The sequence below is a fragment of the Phyllopteryx taeniolatus genome, chromosome 16 (assembly GCF_024500385.1).
Source record: "Phyllopteryx taeniolatus isolate TA_2022b chromosome 16, UOR_Ptae_1.2, whole genome shotgun sequence".
NCBI lineage: Eukaryota > Metazoa > Chordata > Actinopteri > Syngnathiformes > Syngnathidae > Phyllopteryx > Phyllopteryx taeniolatus.
This window is the reverse complement of record NC_084517.1, coordinates 13,339,246-13,359,400: the sequence shown is the minus strand read 5'-3', so window position 1 is coordinate 13,359,400 and position 20,155 is coordinate 13,339,246. Positions and strand designations below refer to the sequence as shown.

Sequence of the window (20,155 nt, the reverse complement as noted above, 5' to 3'; positions counted from 1 at the left end):
TGTGGACCGCTACTGAAGTAATGTGCGTACTTTTGCCACATCTAAATAAACCCAATAACATCATTGTGCCTCCTCACCTCTCAGTGAGAGCGTGCGCGCGCGCGTGCTTGCGTGCGTGCGCTCGCGCGCTTGTACTGTGCGCGTTCACGCGGGAGAGGAGCACACGGGCCGGCTGAGCAGCAAGAAGGATGGAGGTCCGACCTGACAGGTTCAAGGCGGTCGCGGCCAAAACTCTGGGCAGAATTAACAGGTATTTTTCTTTTCTTTTTCTTTTTTTGCAAATCACTACTTTGGACTTCAACACGCCTGCATGTTTTCCCGAGAGAGAGAGATCGTTTCGTGCAGTCCATATATTATTTTTAAGGGTGGAAAAGTTTGTTTCTTATCAACTTTAGCCCAGAAAAGGGAACAGTGGTTAAGTTTAAGGCGCATACTTGTTTTTTGGTTTGTTTGTTTTTTTTGCGAGGGGGGAAGGTGCACATAACGTGAAAAAGTCCGAAGTGACTCAGTGTAGTAGTAATATGACGTACGAGTGAGAGTGAAAGTGGGTGAAAACGCTGAGAAATCATTGTGCAGAACTTCTTTGGTTGTGTTTGTGCAAAAAAAAAATATATATATATATATATATATATGCACAATTTACTGTTGTCAGGAAATAGTCATGCAAAACCACTTTTTGTAGTGTTGGGTTGTTAAATAAATTTTCCTCCCTCGGTTTTATGTATTTATATTTGCTGCCTTCTGTCTATCTATCTATCTCTGAGACGTCCTTGGTCAAAAATATTTTTTTCTTTGATCAGTGAAAAAGCCATAATACAAAACACTGAATGTTATGAAAGTTACACATAAAATTGGTTAAAACAAAAATTGTATTTCATATTCATAGCAAACATTGCTGCCAATATTTTTGTAAATAAAAGATTAAAATCTCAGATAATCATCCCATATTCATAAATACATTGTTTCACATGAAATTGTGTTACTAAAATAATAATGCAGACAGGTGTGTGGACAATATTTTAGTACACAACAGAAATATAAGTCACGAATATAGATAACATTAAAAATTGCTCCACGACACATATTGAAAGATGTAATATTTTCATGACATTGCAATGCAGACTGTTGTATGGGTAATATTTGAATATAAAAAAAATAGAGATTAAAATCAGTGATCGGGGCTCGTGCAATAACCTTTGCTTTAAGCTTCCGTTCTCTTCGGATTTGAGGTAGCGAGCAAACGTATAAATCCCGTCCTGAAATAGCCTGTTTTTCAGTCCAGATGTCGAGCCACGCAAATCCCTAAACTCTCCCCTCCCACTCCCTCCATCCTAGCCCATGTCACTTCCTCCGGCCGCTCCCTCCGCATCCATCCATCCATCCATCCTGCCGTCCATCCTTCATCCATCTATCCATCGAGACGACTTTCACTCTATCATGCTTGCAGATTAACAGACAGGCACATTTAAGGCATTCCTTTTGGTCCAAACGGCCGACATGCAAAGCAAATATTTGTATGTATGTATGCACTCTCTGACACACATCTGTGTGTGTGTGTTGTGAGGAGGGCCTCCCCCTGACTACCTATGCATGCACGAGTTGGACCAATCCCACTAGCTCACAGACAAAAGCGTGATCCCTCCATGATGAAAGCAGCCAGAAGTTCATTTATTATTTAAAGATTTTCTCCATCAGAATGCATCTCCTGTTTCTATATTAAACTCCACTAGGTAAGCACAAACAGAAGTGCTGTAAGGTCAAATGCACTCTTTCCGCTTCTAGTTCACCCTTTCGACATTAATAACACCATCACCGGTGCGTGGAGCCAACTAGAATTTACTTTGAAATAAACTACAACAATCGTTGTGGCTGCATCCAAATTTCTGAAGTTTCCAGCAGCGCCCTGTGGACTGGCTCCACAAGCAGAAGTTAGTTGCGGCTACACACAAGGCAACGCAGAAAGTAGAAGGTAATCCATTTTTAATCCATTTTACATCCGCCAGAGTGCTACATTTTCATTTATGATGCACAGTGGCTCGGTGCCATCGTGGCTTTGATAAAATATTCAAATTATGGTGGGATGCGCAAATGATAGTTTTTGATCATTTTTGCTGCTCTTTAAGCTTGACAATACTTTCATCTAATCACGTTTCTTTAATGTCTATACAATAAACTATTTTTAAGCAATAAAACTTTGTTAAATTAGTAGACATGCAGTGCAATGTCTGTCTATCTATCTATCAATCGATCTATCACACTTACACGAAAACATTTACACAAAAGGCCTATTTTTCCCTACTTTGCATTGGTAATCCATCCACCTCACAAGTGTTGTATATCAAGATGCTGATTACACAGCATGATTGTTGCACAGGTGTGCCTTAGGCTGCCCACAATAGAAGGCCAGTCTAAAATGTGCAGTTTTATCAGACAGCACATTGCCACAGATGTCGCAGGTTTCGAGGGAGTGAAAAGTTGGCATGTTGATTGCATCTCTCCAAAGACATTTCAGAGAATTTGAATGTACCGTACATCCAACCGCAGACCAAATGTAACCACACCAGCATCTTCAACTTCAAGATCGACTGAGACCAGCCACCTGAACAGCGGCTGCAACATCGATTTGCATAACGCATTTTGCATTTTCGTCACAAACTGTTCCGTGGAAACTCATCTGCATGCTCCTCATCCTCACCGGGGTCTGGTCTTGACTGCAGTTGGTGGTCGGAACTGACTTGAGTGGAAAAATCCTTGCTTTGAGTGGCGTCTGGCGCTTTGTAGAGGTGTTATATCCATGGATCAATTCCAGTTTTGCCTGTTTACAGCGGATGGCAGACCGTGTGTATGGCGTTGTGTGCGGTTTGCTGATGTCAACGTTGTCGATCGAGGGCCCGTGGCGGCGGTGGGGTCATGGTATGGGCAGGCGTATGTTATGGTCAGCGAACACAGGTGCAATTTGTTGATGGCATTTTCAATGCACAGAGATGCCATGCCGAGATCCAGAGGCCCATTGTTGAGCCGTTCATCCTTGACTGTCTCCTCATGTTGGATCTGTTTGCAAAACATCCCACCTCTTACGTGGCCCGCATACTCAACGAACATGTCACCCATTAAGCCTGTTTGTGATGCTCTGGATTGGCGTATACGATGACGTGGTCCACTTGCTGCCAGTACTCGGCAAGTTTGCAGAGCCTTTGGCGAGGTGTGGACCAACATTACACAGGCCGCAAAAAGACCTGGTCAACACCCTCACCCCCAGATGCCACAAATAATGTAAAACTGCACATTTTATAATGACCTTTTATTGTGAGAAGCCTAAGGCACACCTGAGCAATAACCATGCTGTCTAATAAGCATTTTAATATGCCACACCCGTGAGGTTGATGGATTGTCTAGGCAAAGGAGAGTATAATATGAATAATATTTGACAGAAATCGTCCTTTTGTATACATAGGAAGTCTTAAATCTTTGAGTTCAGCTCTAACCATCGGATCATCATCCATCCATCCATCATTGTTGCTATCACTTTCTATCCATCAATATCTATCCCTCAAGTTTTGGATTGACACATTAGAGAAGTATTCATTTAACAATAGCTTTATTATTGTGGTTGTAGTTTGCAGTGATGTAGAACCTCACTGCATCATTCTGTTTATGAGCTATTTGTAATATGTTGGGTTCTTATTTAGCTCAGTGACCAGGGCAAAATAATGAATTTGTTTGCGATTTCCTGACCTTCTGTCCGTACTTAAGGCTGTTATGGGAGGCATTATCAAATTCTAGCGGTTCATATACGTAATGTCCATCCTGTATGTGGAGATTAAAAACACTGTGACACGCAACAGAAGTGGGAAGCAAGTGCACACGAAGATTAGAAGTCGTTCAATGCGAGAGCTTTATTCAAATGTGGTGTTTATGATGATTATGTCACATTATTTAGGTACATCACTGTGGCATAATGAATAAATTGTTAAAATAGTCTGTCCCTAACTGCATGAATCAAAACATTATTGGCCTTATTATCTTCTAGCTTAAAATCTGTACATATTTTTTCGTTGTATTAGATTGTGCAGGTGTACCTAATGACATGCCTTGTGGGTGCTTAATTAAGGATTAAGATTTAGATTTGTAATATCAGACTATCCAGATAATAGAGTGTATGAAAGAATACATGTCACAGTTGCATGTCACGTATGTGTGCTGATGGGCTAGAGAGGGGTGGGGGGAGTGGTGTGACAGGATGAGGAAGGGGAGGGTGTCTCCCAGGGTGACACATTCCCGCCGAGACCCAATCTGTTCACTTCAGGGAGAGCGCGTGGCTCACGGGAGGAGCACCAGAGATACCACAGAAATTGCAAAATGCAGAAATTTTGCTCGAACAATTATTCGACCCGCCCAAACGAACGAAACGAAATCGTGTTTGACGCATGATCTTACATTGAGAACAACAAACAATCCATTGTGGCACATGGCAACTAGCGAGGAAGGCGTCTGCTGTTATATAATATATTTGCTGTCAGCCTCCCTGGCTGTCTCTCTCCCTCCATCATCCTCTTATGAGAGGATTACAGAGAACACTCAGTGAATTCATGATTTAATATACAGGAGAACAAAGGTCGTAGGTCACTGGCCAACATGTGAGTCATGGTCGATGTTGTAAACTTATCTTTAGGTATACAAACGCAACAATATGGAACAATTTTACATTAAAATTGCAGGCTTCTCAATCATTTTGATGGTATTCTGACAATAGTAGCATGGAGAATAGTCTTTTTTAATTTTTATTTTTTAATTGTCATTGCAACCTTGGATGGAATTTAGTAGTGGTCGATGATATTTGTGGACCAGCCAGGACCAAACTTTGTGCACAGTGTTTCTACAGTTTGTAAAATGATCAGTCAATCTTTATTTTACTTCAAGATGTTATAATGTAGGCGGCACGGTGGAGACTGGTTAGAGCGTCAGCCTCACAGTTCTGAGGACCCGGGTTCAATCCCCGGCCCCGCCTGTGTGGAGTTTGCATGTTCTCCCCGTGCCTGCGTGGGTTTTCTCCGGGCACTCCGGTTTCCTCCCACATCCCAAAAACATGCATTAATTGGAGACTCTAAATTGCCCGTAGGCATGAATGTGAGTGCGAATGGTTTGTTTGTATGTGCCCTGCGATTGGCTGGCAACCAGTTCAGGGTGTACCCCGCCTCCTGCCCGATGACAGCTGGGATAGGCTCCAGCACGCCCGCGACCCTAGTGAGGAGAAGCGGCTCAGAAAATGGATGGATGTTATAATGTAAGACTTTTACTAGTCTTTAACCCATTTGTTATCTTCTGACCTTGTCTTTGTTGATTAACAAATGCACATTTGCTGTATGTTTACCACATTGGCTTCAAAGTACATAAGGGTACATTACAGTATTTTTCTCAACATCTGCTGCTTTTTTTACAACAGCATTTTGCCATTTATAGTAAGGAAAGTACTCGTTGTTCCTTGTCTAACCAGAAGGGGCCTCAGTAGAGTGCAGACCTTTACCAAGGCGAAACAATTACACCAGAAAATTTTTCGTTCCGTGGGGATTGCGCTCTCCTTGCTTTGTCCGCTAATGTCATGGTGTATGTAAGAAAAAGAAAAAAAAGTTGGGTGATCTGTCGTAAATTTGAGCGGTCAGAGTTTGATGTTTCCAATACAGAATCTCGTGTGGGTGGCAATAAAGTGCATTACAATGCAAGTGTGCTGTCTTCCTATATAATCGAGAGTTTTCAATAGACTGCAACTGAACACCTGACTGAGATGATATGATCTATCTAACCATCTATCTAACCATTCGACCTATCATATCTATCTTTGGGGGAAAAAACAATACATGGGTGATGGTTAGAAGGTAATGGTTCTGCAAACTCAGGTGAAAATATTTTCTGATGTTTTAACAGTGGTAAGATGTCGTGACCTGGGTTCGGGTGACCTACATTTACAGCCTAAATTGTAATCCCATAAAAGTCTGTTCTCTTCATTTTGTAGCCTTTCTCTTGGCTGCTTTGCTTCCAGTATTGAATGTTAGATTATTTATTTTTTTTGTCCAATCAGATTTCATCCTCTATGTGCTGCCATGTCAATTTCAGAATTGGTAGTGTGGGCCCATGTAAATTAAACTCTATTAGCCATGGGACTGTTTCTTTAACAAATCACATTTAAAAATTCATCCACACAGGGCCAACGTGCTGGCGCTCGATGAAATCAGCATTTTCACGTCCTCTGATTGGATGGTCAGAGCAAATATTGTTACAGCCAACTTAACTAGCAAAACATGTCTGTAGCGATCCATACATGTCAACACATTTAATAATCAGCATCCATCGTGAATATGATATATATTTCATTATTATTATTATTATTTTTTTTTTAAGTTTTAAAATTTTGGTCAAGTCATTGAATAAATATTGATTCTGAACTGCTCCAGATGATGTACATGGCATAGTAGTGTGCTGTTACCGGACAGGTGTCAAAATCGTGGCCCGGGGGCCAGATCCGGCCCGCCACATCATTTTATGTGGCCCGCAAAAGCAAATCATGTCGACGGACTTCATGTTCCTTGTGAAAATACGAAACTGCAAATTGTCTTCACTTGTAATAACTTTGGGGTATTGCAAGCATTTTTTTGTAACCAATTCCCCTTTTAAAAGAAATGTAATAATAGTTGAACACTTTTTGGGCTTCTGATTTCAAAACAAGTTATCCATCAATTTGTTGCGTATATGTAATTATATGAGGTGATAATTCATTTATATGGGTTCACAGTCATAACAGCCCTCTGAGGGAAGCTAAAACTACAATGTGGCCCGCGACAAAAATGAGTTTGACACCCCCGTGTTACTGTATACAGCATTTTTTAACTTGTAATGCTTTCTAAAATTGCAACGTGATAGTGGTGGTATTGACAGTTGGATTAAGTCAGATAAGTCCCCATTGAAGGCCCAGGTATCAAATGCATGGCCCAGTGTATTTTAGTCTCTCACATGAAGGCATCTTCAGAAGTTGAATCCAAGTTTAAAAGTGAGCGTGCATTGGAGAGCAGAGTCCCTCCAGGGCTCTTACTGTAATTATGATATTCAAAAGGGCCCGAGGTCAGGGGCCTCCTACCTTGCTCATTAGTTGTTACCAGCTGAGAGCTGGTAATAGCAGCTCCTGTCTCTTTGCTAACGTAAGGATATGGGCTAGAATGGTTGTCTTGATACTGCTTTTGTAAACTTGATCTTAAAATCTTAGGAACATACTTGTGTCTTTTGGCCTTGGAACAAAGTACATGAAGTGCAATGTTTAGTCCTACAGCGTCCATTAGTGTAATACACACTTTCATGTGCAACTGTTCCGACGTTGTGGCAACTGCACAAATGTGACAAATCCTCCCATTCACACTTCTATACAGTAAACAAGTAAGTAAGCTGTTTTGGGACATTTGAAGACCACACTTCACCACGATAATCCTTAAGTGTGAAGCTAGCAGCTGTAATTAAGAGTCGTTTTGGCTGTGGGCTAGCATCGTTAGCTGGTAGCATATGTGTGAGTGTCAGGCTGCAATCTGTCTCCACCTCTAATGAGGATGCTTCCGCTGCGCTGCAGTCGGATTTCAGGAGGCCAGTCGGCACGTTGTTTGCACAGGAGAAGGCAGCAGGGTGATTCATCACTTGTTAATAATAATATACACTATTAACACCTTCTTGTAACAGTACTGCATGAGCTGCTCCATGTTTTTTTTTCCTCCTCTGTCTTTTGTGTGGGTCTGATTGTTTGCATGTATAAAAAGGATTATGTAGTAATAATTTTAATTCTATTTTAAAACCACAATAATTATTTAAATATAATTGATCTATAAAATTATATATATATATATATATGTTATTATCTTGCAAAGTAGTACAGTTTATATTAAATTATACATGTACAGTAAATTGAATAAATGATTGTGTGATCTAATGTGTAATTATGTACATAACAGAGAAAACATTAAATGAAAATGGTAATTATTTATACATAAATACATATTTTGGAAAGCTAAAAAAATCTGCAAAAAACTTTTTACATTTGTAGATGATGAGGAACATAATTGTTTGTGTGTGTATTTTGGAGGGGGTGGTGCATCGTCCAAGGAGGAAGCTATTATATTTTGATATGGAATTACTGTTTTCCAAAATGATCTTTTTAGTGAATATACCAGGAGTTTTAACAACAGGCATAGCAGTGTAAAGTATTTGCTGCTATTTGTTTTTCAGACCTTGGCAGAGGTTTGCAAAAACCTTTGTACCATTCTATGTATGATACTATCTTTATATATTACCCACTCACAAAATATGTTGATTTGGAGTGAAATTCACAAGGCGTTAATGCTCAAGTGACAATTGAACCCACAACACCTGGTTTACAAGGCCAATGCCGTAAGCATTGAGTTTAAAAAAAATAAAAAAGGGATTCAAATTGCTATAGTGGAGTCGTACATTGATTTTGTAATTGGAAAGCAATTGCTTATGCCAAAATATGAATAAATGATTAAATTGAGGCAATAATTCAGCAATATGACGTCATAGGGAAACCACGCCCTGCACTACTTTGTTACTCCATATTCATTTCCGGAAGTAAATCATTTTTATAATCCTAATCTCAATGTTGTGACAGATTAAGGGAAAGAGAGAGCGAGTAGGAGGGAGGATGCAGATGTAGATAATCTCTTACAAATTCCAAAATGCTGCTTTTACAAAGTATAATTTTGTTTGCACTCGTTTTCGTTTGTTAATTTACTGTATATAGTATAATATATAAAAGGTGATGCTGAGCCTGGAGTAAGGGAGCTGGAGGGGAGGGAACGAACTGTGGATGTGAGTTAGAAATACGTGGACAGACAGTCATGCAGGCAGATAGATGCATAGTGACACATTACAGTATTAAAAGCTATGGTGAATAATTTATCTCATCCCAAAACTCATCAATAATGAACCAGTCAGAATGTGACGTGCCCCATGTTGTGTGTGTGTGTGAGTGAGAATAACGCGGTAGTGCTGAGCGCACGAGAGAAATGATTCTTTTTTTCTTTTACCATTTAATCAAATCTCTGATACATGAACACATCCTTGTGATGATTGCACTTGTTTCTATACATCATTGTCACTGACTAAGTGGATCGAGCTCAATGGAAAGAGTGCATGTGGCACACAAGTGTGCTCAATGTGGATGCACTCATACACAAAAACACGCAGTCATGATAAAACCGATAGTATATGCTGCGTGTGTGTGTTGTCAGACACAGATGTCTATTGGCTGTTGACTTGAGTGGGAAAAACATTGATGACACCGGCCTAGCACAGTGGCTTTCTGTGGGGGTTTCTTCTTGAGACCACAATCACTTTAGTCATGTGATTCTTGAGAGACACTAAAGACTGAAAAAGAATTGTGTTGTGTGTTGCAACTGCGAGGAAGAAGTCCAACATTTCCAAATCACCCAACGTTAACAAAATCACAATCTTTTCTGGGTTCTTCCTGAAAAAGGTTCATGGAAGTCGGATTCACCATAATCTTGCTATGCACACAAACTGCAGTAAGAACTCAATTTGCTTGGGAGAGGTACTACTTAAGATCCACAGTGGAACCTAAACACTGGAAGACAAACTATTCCCAGATGCTGGTCGACTTGCAAGGTTTTTCCAAAAGGAAATGATACAAATGGAAATAATCTAATCCAGTGTCTATTGGCTTCATAAAACCTTCATTAACTTTGATCACACTTATTTAAGTAACATTTTAACATTCTTAACTCTCATACAAGTGTAAAAATAAGTTAACCTGTATTGTCTAAAACACTCAGCATTAACTTCAATGATGAATGTCGGAGGAGTAATGCCCAGGTGATGTGCTGCATAATCTTTTTATTTAAAACAACTTTTTTTAATTGTCGGACAAGTGTAAAAAGAAAAACCCACTTAACCATAGTAAAACACTCTACCTTAACATTGATTACCTTAACTTTGATAAAAAGTGACGATGCATATGGTGACGGTGGGGATTTACCGATTTGAACGTGAAGCTTCTTAATTCACGCTTCATCTTTGACGCTCCAATGCAGTTTCTTCACTCAACGAAAATAGAGCCCTATCGCTCAACAATTCAGTACTACATTGTTCTCAGTCTTGTCACGTTTTCAGTAATTATCTTCAAGTGTATTTGTAATATATTTAGAAACAAATCTCTGAATTCCCGTCACAGGGTCTTTAACATATCTTTTTGAGCCTCGTCCTTTTGTAATAAGTGTTTAAAAAAAAAAAAGCAAATATTTGAGAATGGTCTCCTGTCCTGCCAGGTTGATTGACAAGCAGCAGCCCAATGGAGAAACCATCGAGCTGTCCGCGGAGGGCCGTCCTGAGCTGGTGCAGGAGAAGGAGCTGCCCGTGGTGGACTGTACCTGCTTTGGTTTGCCCAGGCGCTACATCATTGCCATCCTGTCTGGCCTGGGCTTCTGCATCTCCTTTGGCATCCGCTGCAATCTGGGTGTGGCCATTGTAAGCATGGTCAACGACCACACTGTCTACAAAGGCAACAAGGAAGTGCTGGTGGTAAGTGTGCAGTCAGGCTGGATCTTATTTATTTGAAGTTTGTGTGGTTCAAAATGAGCTCAGATGACATGCAACTACTAAATGTATACTTTCACTTCACTATCTGTATGGAGAACTGCGTCAGAAAGAAAAATATAATATGCCTTTACAAAGATAATGATCTCCATAAACGTAGTGTTAAGTGAATACCAGTTTTTCATCATGGAAAAACTGCAAGCCACTACCAAGTTTTATCAAGTGTAATGTGGCAGCACGGTAGAGTATGGTTAGCACATTTGCCTCACAGTTCGGAGGTTTGGGGTTCGAATCACGGCTTTCACGGCTTTAATGTTCTCCCCTGTGCTCACATGCGTTTTCTCCATTTATTCCAGCTTCCTCACACATTCCACAAACATGCATATTGCGTTCACTGAAGACTTTAAATTATTCATTGGTGTGAATGCGAATGGTTGCTTGTCTAAATATGCCCTGCGATTGTCTGGCGACCATTCCAGGGTGTACTCCGCCACTCATCCAAATTCAGACGGGATAGGCTCCAGCTCACCCGCAACCCTAATGAGGAGAAATGCTATAAAAATGGATGGATGGATGGATGGATACTTGAATTACATCTAAGTTTATCTACGAATGAATTTTTTTTATGCTTTTGCATTGAAATATTCAATGTTGCACTGGTGTGAAATCCCGATGGCACTTTTTTCAGACTCAGTACAAGTACTTTGAGTAATCATTGATACCGAGTACTGAGACTTGATAATGCCATTACGGCTCACAATTGTGCATTTTATTGTTATTACATTATTATTTTTTTATAACAACAGACTGAATTTGGAATCAAATGCCATGGAAAATAGTAACAACCAAATATTTAAGAATACAATTATTGTTCAATTTATGTCAAGAAAGGATTTGTTTAAAAATATATGTATGGTGAAAAGTGAGGGAAAACTGCAATTTTGGTACAGATTTCCTGTCAAAAAATGACATGAACATGAATTTTGCAAGAAACGGGAAGTAGACACTATTTACTTCAGTGAGACACAAAACAATTACGTGGTGGCAGGATTTGGCACCTGGGCCTTGAGTTTGATACCTGTACCTTAAGGGTGAGTAGTATTAGAGTATTTTCAATCGTACTGAGTACTATACAGACATACAATATCAGCACTGATACTGGTCTCGGTATTGGTGCATCCCTATTGTAAATAAAATAGTTACATATTTGAACTAGGGAGAACAAGTGTTGTCTCTCGTTGTTTGCGAGTGTCCAACGTCATCTTGACTTCTCCTCAGGCTGCACAATTCACTTGGGACCCAGAAACAGTGGGCATGATCCATGGCTCCTTCTTCTGGGGCTACATCGTCACACAGATCCCTGGAGGTTTTATATGTCAGAAATTTGCAGCCAACAGGTGATCTATCTCATGTTAAGCATTTGAACTACTGTACTAAGGACTGGTTGAAATGAAACAGTTTATTGTGGTGACTATGAAATGAAAAGTCGGGTCTCAGTTGTGCAACCAATAGTTTTGTGTAATGTTTTATTAATCGATCATATTCATTATTATTGAATAAACAATTAACGTAGATTAAACTGTGTATTTTTTAGTTAACATGAAAGGAAATCAGATGGAATTGTGTGAAACATTGTCCAGTTCTGTGAACTGTTTTCATTCTCTTTATAATAGAGACATTATGGTGTGTCGTACTTAAAGTGCAAAAGATACGTGTAAATATAAGCGCCGCCGTAGCCTTGAGTCAGCATGTCAATGTTGTGCTTTTTTTTTTTTTTTGTCTCATTCTGTTCAACTGCTGTTATTGTTCACAGTACCTTCTGAGGCAGCTTTGTTTTGTCCTTGTGTGTTCAAGAGTGTTTGGCTTTGCCATCGTGGCCACGTCCACCCTCAACATGCTGATCCCATCTGCCGCTCGCTGCCATTACAGCTGCGTCATACTGGTCAGAATATGTCAAGGCCTTGTTGAGGTACCCCGTGTGTCTGTGGAGGATTCTGTGTTTTTGTGCAGATTGCATGAAACGTTGAGTCTCGTCACTGCAGGGTGTGTCGTACCCGGCCTGCCATGGCATTTGGGCAAAGTGGGCTCCTCCGCTGGAGAGAAGTCGATTAGCCACCACAGCCTTTTGTGGTAAGTTTGACCTTCTAGCACCTAGATTCTACCTGATGGCCCCAGGAATTTAGTATATTAATACATATGAGTTCTGTTTTGATGGCCGTTTGATTAAAGAATAACACACCTGTTTAGTGGCGCTGTTAGGTTTTAAAGGGGGAGGAATTTTCAAGTTGATTTCTAGAAACTTTCTGATATATGAACGCATCGACCTGGATGTAAAAAAAAAAAAAAAAAGGAAGTTCATTTTAGAAAAGTGGATCGTACAATACATTTAAATGGTGAACAGAAATGTTATCAACTTGATGACGAAATAAATACATTCACGTTAATGCACACCTAGGTGTGGCGAGAAAAAAAACTGCTTATTTCACCAAAATTCCAGGGCTGTTCTCTAATTTTGTTGCTGTAAATTCCCATAAAACAGTACCTGTTAATTTCCATTATGGAATTTCGAAGCAACTTCTGCAACTTTGAAACAATTGAAGTCCATGAGGCAACTCCCATATACAGGCGTATCTTTAACATTAGGGGTGTTAATGTCGAGTATGTGCGGAAATAATATGTAGAGTTAAATAAACAACAGAATTCATGCTCCACTTTTTTTCTACCACGTTGAATATACTTCAAGTATGAAAGAGTGAAAGGATGGTGGCAAGTATAAGTGAATTACCTTAACATAGCTTGACAGGAGTTATTCATTAAACATGCATTACATTTAATGACAATGTTTGTCTTTAATAATCACGAGCTATGCACAATCATGTAACTTAGTTAATTTTCTTCCAGTACCAATGCATTTTTAACTACAGAAGTGGAGTCGAAAGAAAAATGACTGAATTGTCCACCATAATAACATGTACTCTACTGTATTTACTAGTGTTGTGGCTTAAAAATATATATATATTTAATCTAAGTAACTTGTTTCAATTGTAGGATCCTATGCAGGGGCTGTGGTGGCCATGCCTTTAGCAGGGATACTGGTGCAATACACTGGGTGGTCTTCTGTTTTCTACGTCTATGGTGAGCATCCCCATAGCCATGTGCACTGTAGTTACAACCAACCTGTACTACATGAAAGTATGTAAACAGAATGTCTTAAGAATTCTATGCTAACGGCTATCGAACAGGACCTGGCTGAGATTATTAATCTATGTCAATTTATTCCTTAACTACTGAACTCCCCCAGGCAGTTTTGGGATATTCTGGTACTTATTCTGGATATTGGTGTCCTACGAGAGTCCAGCTGCCCATCCCACTATCACACCAGAGGAGAGGAAGTACATTGAAGATGCGATCGGCGAGTCAGCGACGTTTCTCAACCCTCTCCAGGTACGTCTTTTATCAGTGTTACATTTGCAGACACATTGGTACACAAGTACAGTATGTGTAGGCAGCCATATGTGTTGAAAACATGTGTACACACACATACACGCGCAATCTCACGGCAAGTGCCATGGGTGGATCCTGATCACGTTATATTTTACTGGTGACAGAAATTCAAGACGCCGTGGAGGCAGTTCTTCACCTCTATGCCTGTCTACGCCATCATTGTGGCCAACTTCTGCAGGAGCTGGACCTTCTACCTGCTGCTCATCAGTCAGCCGGCCTATTTCGAAGAAGTCTTTGGCTTTGAGATCAGCAAGGTGCGTGGCACGACAGAACATGTGACTCGCAGTCTCGCTCACAGTCAAGAGTTTCTGGGTTTGAATCTCAGCTTCTGCCTTTCTGTGTAGAGTTAGCATGCTTGGGTTTTCTCTGGGTACTATGCCTTCCTTCCACTTTTGCAAAACATGGATGGTCAGTTAAAAGGCGACTACAAATTGCCCATAGGTGTGAATGGGAGTCTGAATGTGTACAGTTTACAGTATGTATGTGTAGTGTACTGTATGTGCCTTATGATTGACTAGCTGGCGACGGATGGATGATGATGATTTATGATCACTATCGCTTACAGATTGTGGATGAAAGTTGAGATATAGTCCTACTTTTCCTTTACCAGGTGGGCATGGTGTCAGCTTTGCCCCATTTAGTGATGACCATCATCGTTCCTGTGGGAGGCCAGTTGGCGGACTACCTTCGAATCCACAACCTGATGACCACCACCAATGTCAGGAAGCTCATGAACTGTGGAGGTGAGTTTCACACATTTAAAATACAATTTCATAAAAATAAAGGGGTTTCCACACTGCATACTGCCCCTACTTATCAAGGTTTATTGTTTCTGGCCACACTTAATAACACAGTTTGTGTAGTATAATATCAAAACACTGCCAGCCACAAATTTGGGGAGGCTACACCTGCAAACTGTAGCACAATAACACATTTTTACAAAGATAATGATGATTGTGATGATTGCCATGAATTTTTGTGGTTGCAGTTTGTAGTGTTGTAGAAGGCCACTGCATTGTACTCAGAGAGATGAGTCTAATGTATTGACTCTGTCAATCTCATGTAAATGAATCAAGGTTAAGGTACCTGATTTGATATAATGTGGGTGGCAAAATACTAGCGGTAGATCGTAGTGGGATGCACCACTTCATATGACACCTACATTAATAATGTTGTATGGATATTTCTTTTTACATAAATGTTACCGAATAGCCATATTTCTACACACCATTTTCACATCAAGTTACAAAGCACTTTACCTGAATTCTGGAAATTTTCACTTTTCAATGCAACATAAGCATGTTAAAATATTATTTCTCTGAACAATATTCTATTTGTTGGGGCATCATTTTTGATACAGCGCTTGTATTGGATCATATTCATGCAACTGTACCTAATAAAGTGTCTGGCGGGTGTACACAAACACTATTCCAAAAGCAAATTAGGATGGAATAAACCACAGGGTGGATAGTTTTTAATATTTTTTCCAGCTTGTGTTTTAAATGTTAATGTTTTCAGGTTTTGGCATGGAGGCCACCCTGCTACTAGTGGTGGGATATTCTCACACAAAAGGTGTCGCCATCTCCTTCCTGGTCCTTGCCGTTGGCTTTAGCGGCTTCGCTATCTCAGGTACGAGAAATTACTATATGCTCAGTGTAAATGGTCGTATCCGTAAATGTTTTTCGTACATTTGTTTGTTGCACTCAGGTTTTAATGTCAATCACTTGGATATTGCGCCTCGATACGCCAGCATACTGATGGGCATCTCAAACGGAGTGGGAACCTTGTCTGGAATGGTGTGTCCTCTTATAGTGGGAGCCATGACCAAACATAAGGTAAATAATACTGCATTGCTCAGTCGCAAACGGCACGGTTGTATTGTGACTTTCACCATCATTTCAGACGCGTGAGGAGTGGCAGTACGTTTTCCTTATAGCATCCCTGGTTCACTATGGAGGAGTCATTTTCTATGGTAAGGCTTCACAATGATTTCATTCTCGTGCCACAACAGGATTGTACATTTCACTGTGAAGTCACACGTACTTCGGGGTGGCAAAAGCCCAAGCAATCTCTGATGGCACCAATTGTAAACAAATCCTTCTATGTCATGTATGACCAAATAAGAGTGATTGAAAAAATAACGTTTAAATTGCTCTTCTCAATCTCTACCACTCTGGTTTGAGTATGTGAAATGTCAGTCAAAAAGTGAGGTAAACTGCTTGAAAAGGAGACCCAGTGCCGCCGTAATTTGTATTTAAGGTAAATTAATTCAAAATAGACGGGGTGGAAATTCAGACCGAGCTAACATGTTCATTTAGGGAACCACTAATTAATTCAATAGATAGCAATACACAAAATGCCTTAATGTAGGTCATGGTAGATGTAGCCTAAAGGCTAGCATACTACCATAATCTGTAAATGAGCCTAGCCTAAAATTGAGTGGTTCTTTTGGTGACTGATGCTGTTTGATTTACAATCTATTAGGCTACGGTAGCTGGTCTATTTCTCTATTCTTCTTTACTCTTCTGCTAGAAGGCAAAAGCAATGTCAGGAAAATCCTACTAGAACATCTGAGATTTCTTTGGGGTTAATCATGAGTTTGAATGTGATTGGTTAATTCTGAACACAGCCAATCCCAGTTATAAGAGGGTGTGCACACTTGTGGAGCGTCATTATTTTAATTTTTTTTTTTTTTACTTGCTATAAAAGATTTTTTTTCAATTAAGTTATACAGGTTAGGTCCCAATAATGATGGATTTTTTTAAAAATCATTTATCTTGATCTCATTTTTTCTATCACGAAAACCTTGTATTTGAACAAGGGTGTGTAGACTTTTCTATCCCCTGTACCTGTGGAAAAAATGCCCCACAAACCCGATGGTGGAGGTTTGGTTGTTGCTACTTTGCTACCAGGCAGTCTTGTGTTGTGATTTTCGCAGTACCTTGGCAACTGTCATCCATCCATCCATTTTCTGAGCCGCTTCTCCTCACAAGGGTCGCGGGCGTGCTGGAGCCTATCGCAGCTATCATCGGGCAGGAGGCGGGGTACACCCTGAACTGGTTGCCAGCCAATCGCAGGGCACATACAAACAAACAACCATTCGCACTCACAGTCACACCTACGGGCAATTTAGAGTCTCCAATTTATGCATGTTTTTGGGATGTGGGAGGAAACCGGAGTGCCCGGAGAAAACCCACGCAGGCACGGGGAGAACATGCAAACTCCACACAGGCAGGGCCGGGATTTGAACCCCGGTCCTCAGAACTGTGAGGCTGACGCTCTAACCAGTCGCTCACCGTGCCGCCACCTATCATTTACAAATATTCTGAAACATCCCAAAAGACATACCCTTTTTCTTCCTTTTAGGACTCTTTGCATCGGGAGAAAAGCAGCCGTGGGCCGACATCGAGGACACCAGCCAGGAGAAGTGCGGCATCATCGATGAGGACGAGCTGGCCAACGAGACGGAGGATCTCTACCGCACCGGCGGCGGCGGCCAATACGGGGCCATGAGCCAACAGCTGGTCGGTTCAAACGGCGGAGGGTCCGGAGGAGGCGGGGCCGGATGGGTGAAGGACTGGGATAAATCTGAGGAGTACGTGCAGCCACCTGGATACAACTCATACAAGTGCAGCGGAGTAGAGGAGATGAAGCTGACGTAGAAGAGTGACTGAACTGATACAAGTGTGCACAAAACAAGAAGAAAAAAAACAGGAAGGAAAGAACTTGCTCTGTGCTTCTGTACAATTACAAAAGTGTGTTGATTATTGTGTGTGTGTGTGTGTGTGCGTGCGTGTGTGTGTGTGTGTGTGTGTGTGTGCGTGTGTGTGTGTGTGCGTGTGTGCGTGTATGTATGTGTGGATTTATGTGTTTGGAAGGGTGAGTGGCAACACGCGTGCATGTCAGTGTTAGATTTTACAATGTACAACACATACAGTATTTTTATGCTCAGCTCATCCCTGATGCACGGTTCGCTGTGATTGGTCCATTTCCATCATGTGGAGGAAGTGCAGCAAGCGTCTCCCTTATGTTGTATTTAAAATCTAATGTTTAAGCTGCAGTAATTTTTTTTTTCCAGGAAATGCATGTCTGCGGTTTTAGATAAGAATAATGTACATGATGAAGAGTGATTAATTCCATGCACACACATACACAAGCACAAGCACAAACACACAGTGTTTTATCAGTCACATCCTTGCAAATATTCTCAACATTGTTTCCATGCTTGATACCATGCAACTTTGAAACATCTAAAACAAAGACGAAAAAAGGTGCTTAATAGTTGCATAGTGGCAGGCTTAACATGGGTGCAAATTTGACACATGCTCGAGATGCATGTGGTGTCTAGATAAAGCTCACCTGTGTCTGATCTAACACGGTCATGCCTATCTCGGTTCATGGGTCACAAGGTACATATGATGAGTAATCATCTGACACTCAGGACTCTTCATTTGGTGTGGAGAGTTAACTGTTTTGCCATCGAACTGCTGCAAAATAGTCAAAATATGGTGTGTTGTGTTTGTCTTTTTTCTGTCACTTCCTGCTTTCTCTTGTCTCATTCAGTGCAGTTTTTTTTCCTAGTTCCTAAAAGGCAGCCATATGAAATCAGTGGGTCAGTAGTAGTGTTGAGTATGTTGTTCTGTCGGTTGGGTCCAGGTGCTTAAACGTTGTGCAGTGAGCATGTAATAATGAGCACAACAGTGCACTCCCCCCTAATCCCTCTACTCCTTTAACACACTTATACACAAGGTGGTTGTCTCATGCTGTGAGCGCACTCAAACCCACCATGCAGTGGGCATAGAGAGCATTAGCACACAATTTGGCACCCATGTCTTGCTCTCAACACCCACTTGACGCAACAACATTATGTATTGTATTATAAGAGAGTGACTTTTCTTCTTTTTTTAACTTCAAAACAACTGTTTCTGCCCTTTAAAAGCAATCTTGATGCAATGGCAGCTGGGTAATGGAGTCACGGGGAAGGGGATTTACCAAGGGTTTATTTTATTTTACAGGTGAAATGCTGCAAAAATATGAATGATGATTCCTCTGAACATTTTCAGTTGTCAGTGTTGTATCAGTGGATTTTAAATCAACTTTTCTTGTTTCAGTTCATGGCTACTCCAATGTTGTTTTCCTCCCTCTCAATGAAATGTGTTGAAACGTGATGGGGATTAGTGTATAAACAATTAAATCCTAAATATTTGAAGAAAAAATTAAAAAATGTGGAAAATACTCAGTGTACAAAGGATGTATAATGTGAAATATCCTTGTGTATAATAAAAGATAAGCAGCAATTTCACATGTGCCACTGTGTCAGCAGTCTGTTTTATTTCAATTTTTCTTTTCTTATGAGTCAATCTTTTTTTTAAATAGGTATAGGGAAGTGTTAGTTTCCTCTGTTTCAATCTTTCTCTCAGGACAGATGGAAACTGGATTATCGCTGTGATTTTAGGCAATGATTAGATAAGAGAGCAGATGCACTCAGTGGGAGAGGGCGGCAGCAGCATGAACGTCACAATGCGGGATGGCGAACCAGCGTCTGTGTGTGTGTGTGTGTGCGTGTGTGTGTGCGTGTGTGTGTGCGTGTGCGTGTGTGTGTGCGTGTGTGTGTGTGTGTCATTTTTTTATGGGGCGGAGGGGTGGGGTGGTGGGGGCTACCTGTTCTTCACTATCATCACAAGAGGGCAGTAGACAACACTAGTTCGTTTTTTTTTTATCAATTCCTTAAGTAAAATTACAATTTTAAAAAAGTGCAGACTGAAATATACTTATGAACAAAAGTTTTAAAAAAGTTATGTTGTTACTGTCAATTATGTAAAATACCCATTTTGATAACTTGGCACAACGGATAAAAAAGAAACATCTATGCACACAAAGCAGTTTTTCAGTGTGATGTTGTCAGGGGGGAAAAAATCATACAGTAGTTCTTTTAAACTATATTGAGCTCGAAACAAAAGTTGATTTTATCGCTCTCTATTCATCTTTTTACGTCAATTTTATTTTATTTAGCCTTTACTTATCCAGGTAAAGCAATTGAGAACAGATT

The 20,155-nt window shown here is 40.5% G+C and overlaps 1 protein-coding gene across 1 annotated transcript; it reads left to right on the top strand.

The window, feature by feature from the left end:
- Positions 1–18: 18 nt before the first annotated feature.
- Positions 19–19,414, top strand: slc17a7a (solute carrier family 17 member 7a). Its single transcript, XM_061750579.1, has 13 exons — positions 19–250; positions 10,335–10,587; positions 11,881–11,999; positions 12,457–12,571; positions 12,645–12,732; positions 13,651–13,737; positions 13,904–14,046; positions 14,211–14,360; positions 14,717–14,849; positions 15,625–15,735; positions 15,814–15,941; positions 16,009–16,078; positions 17,473–19,414. The coding sequence occupies exons 1-13, from the start codon at positions 189–191 to the stop codon at positions 17,766–17,768; spliced, it is 1,755 nt and encodes a 584-aa protein (XP_061606563.1). The 5' UTR covers positions 19–188; the 3' UTR covers positions 17,769–19,414.
- The last annotated feature ends 741 nt before the right edge of the window (positions 19,415–20,155 follow it).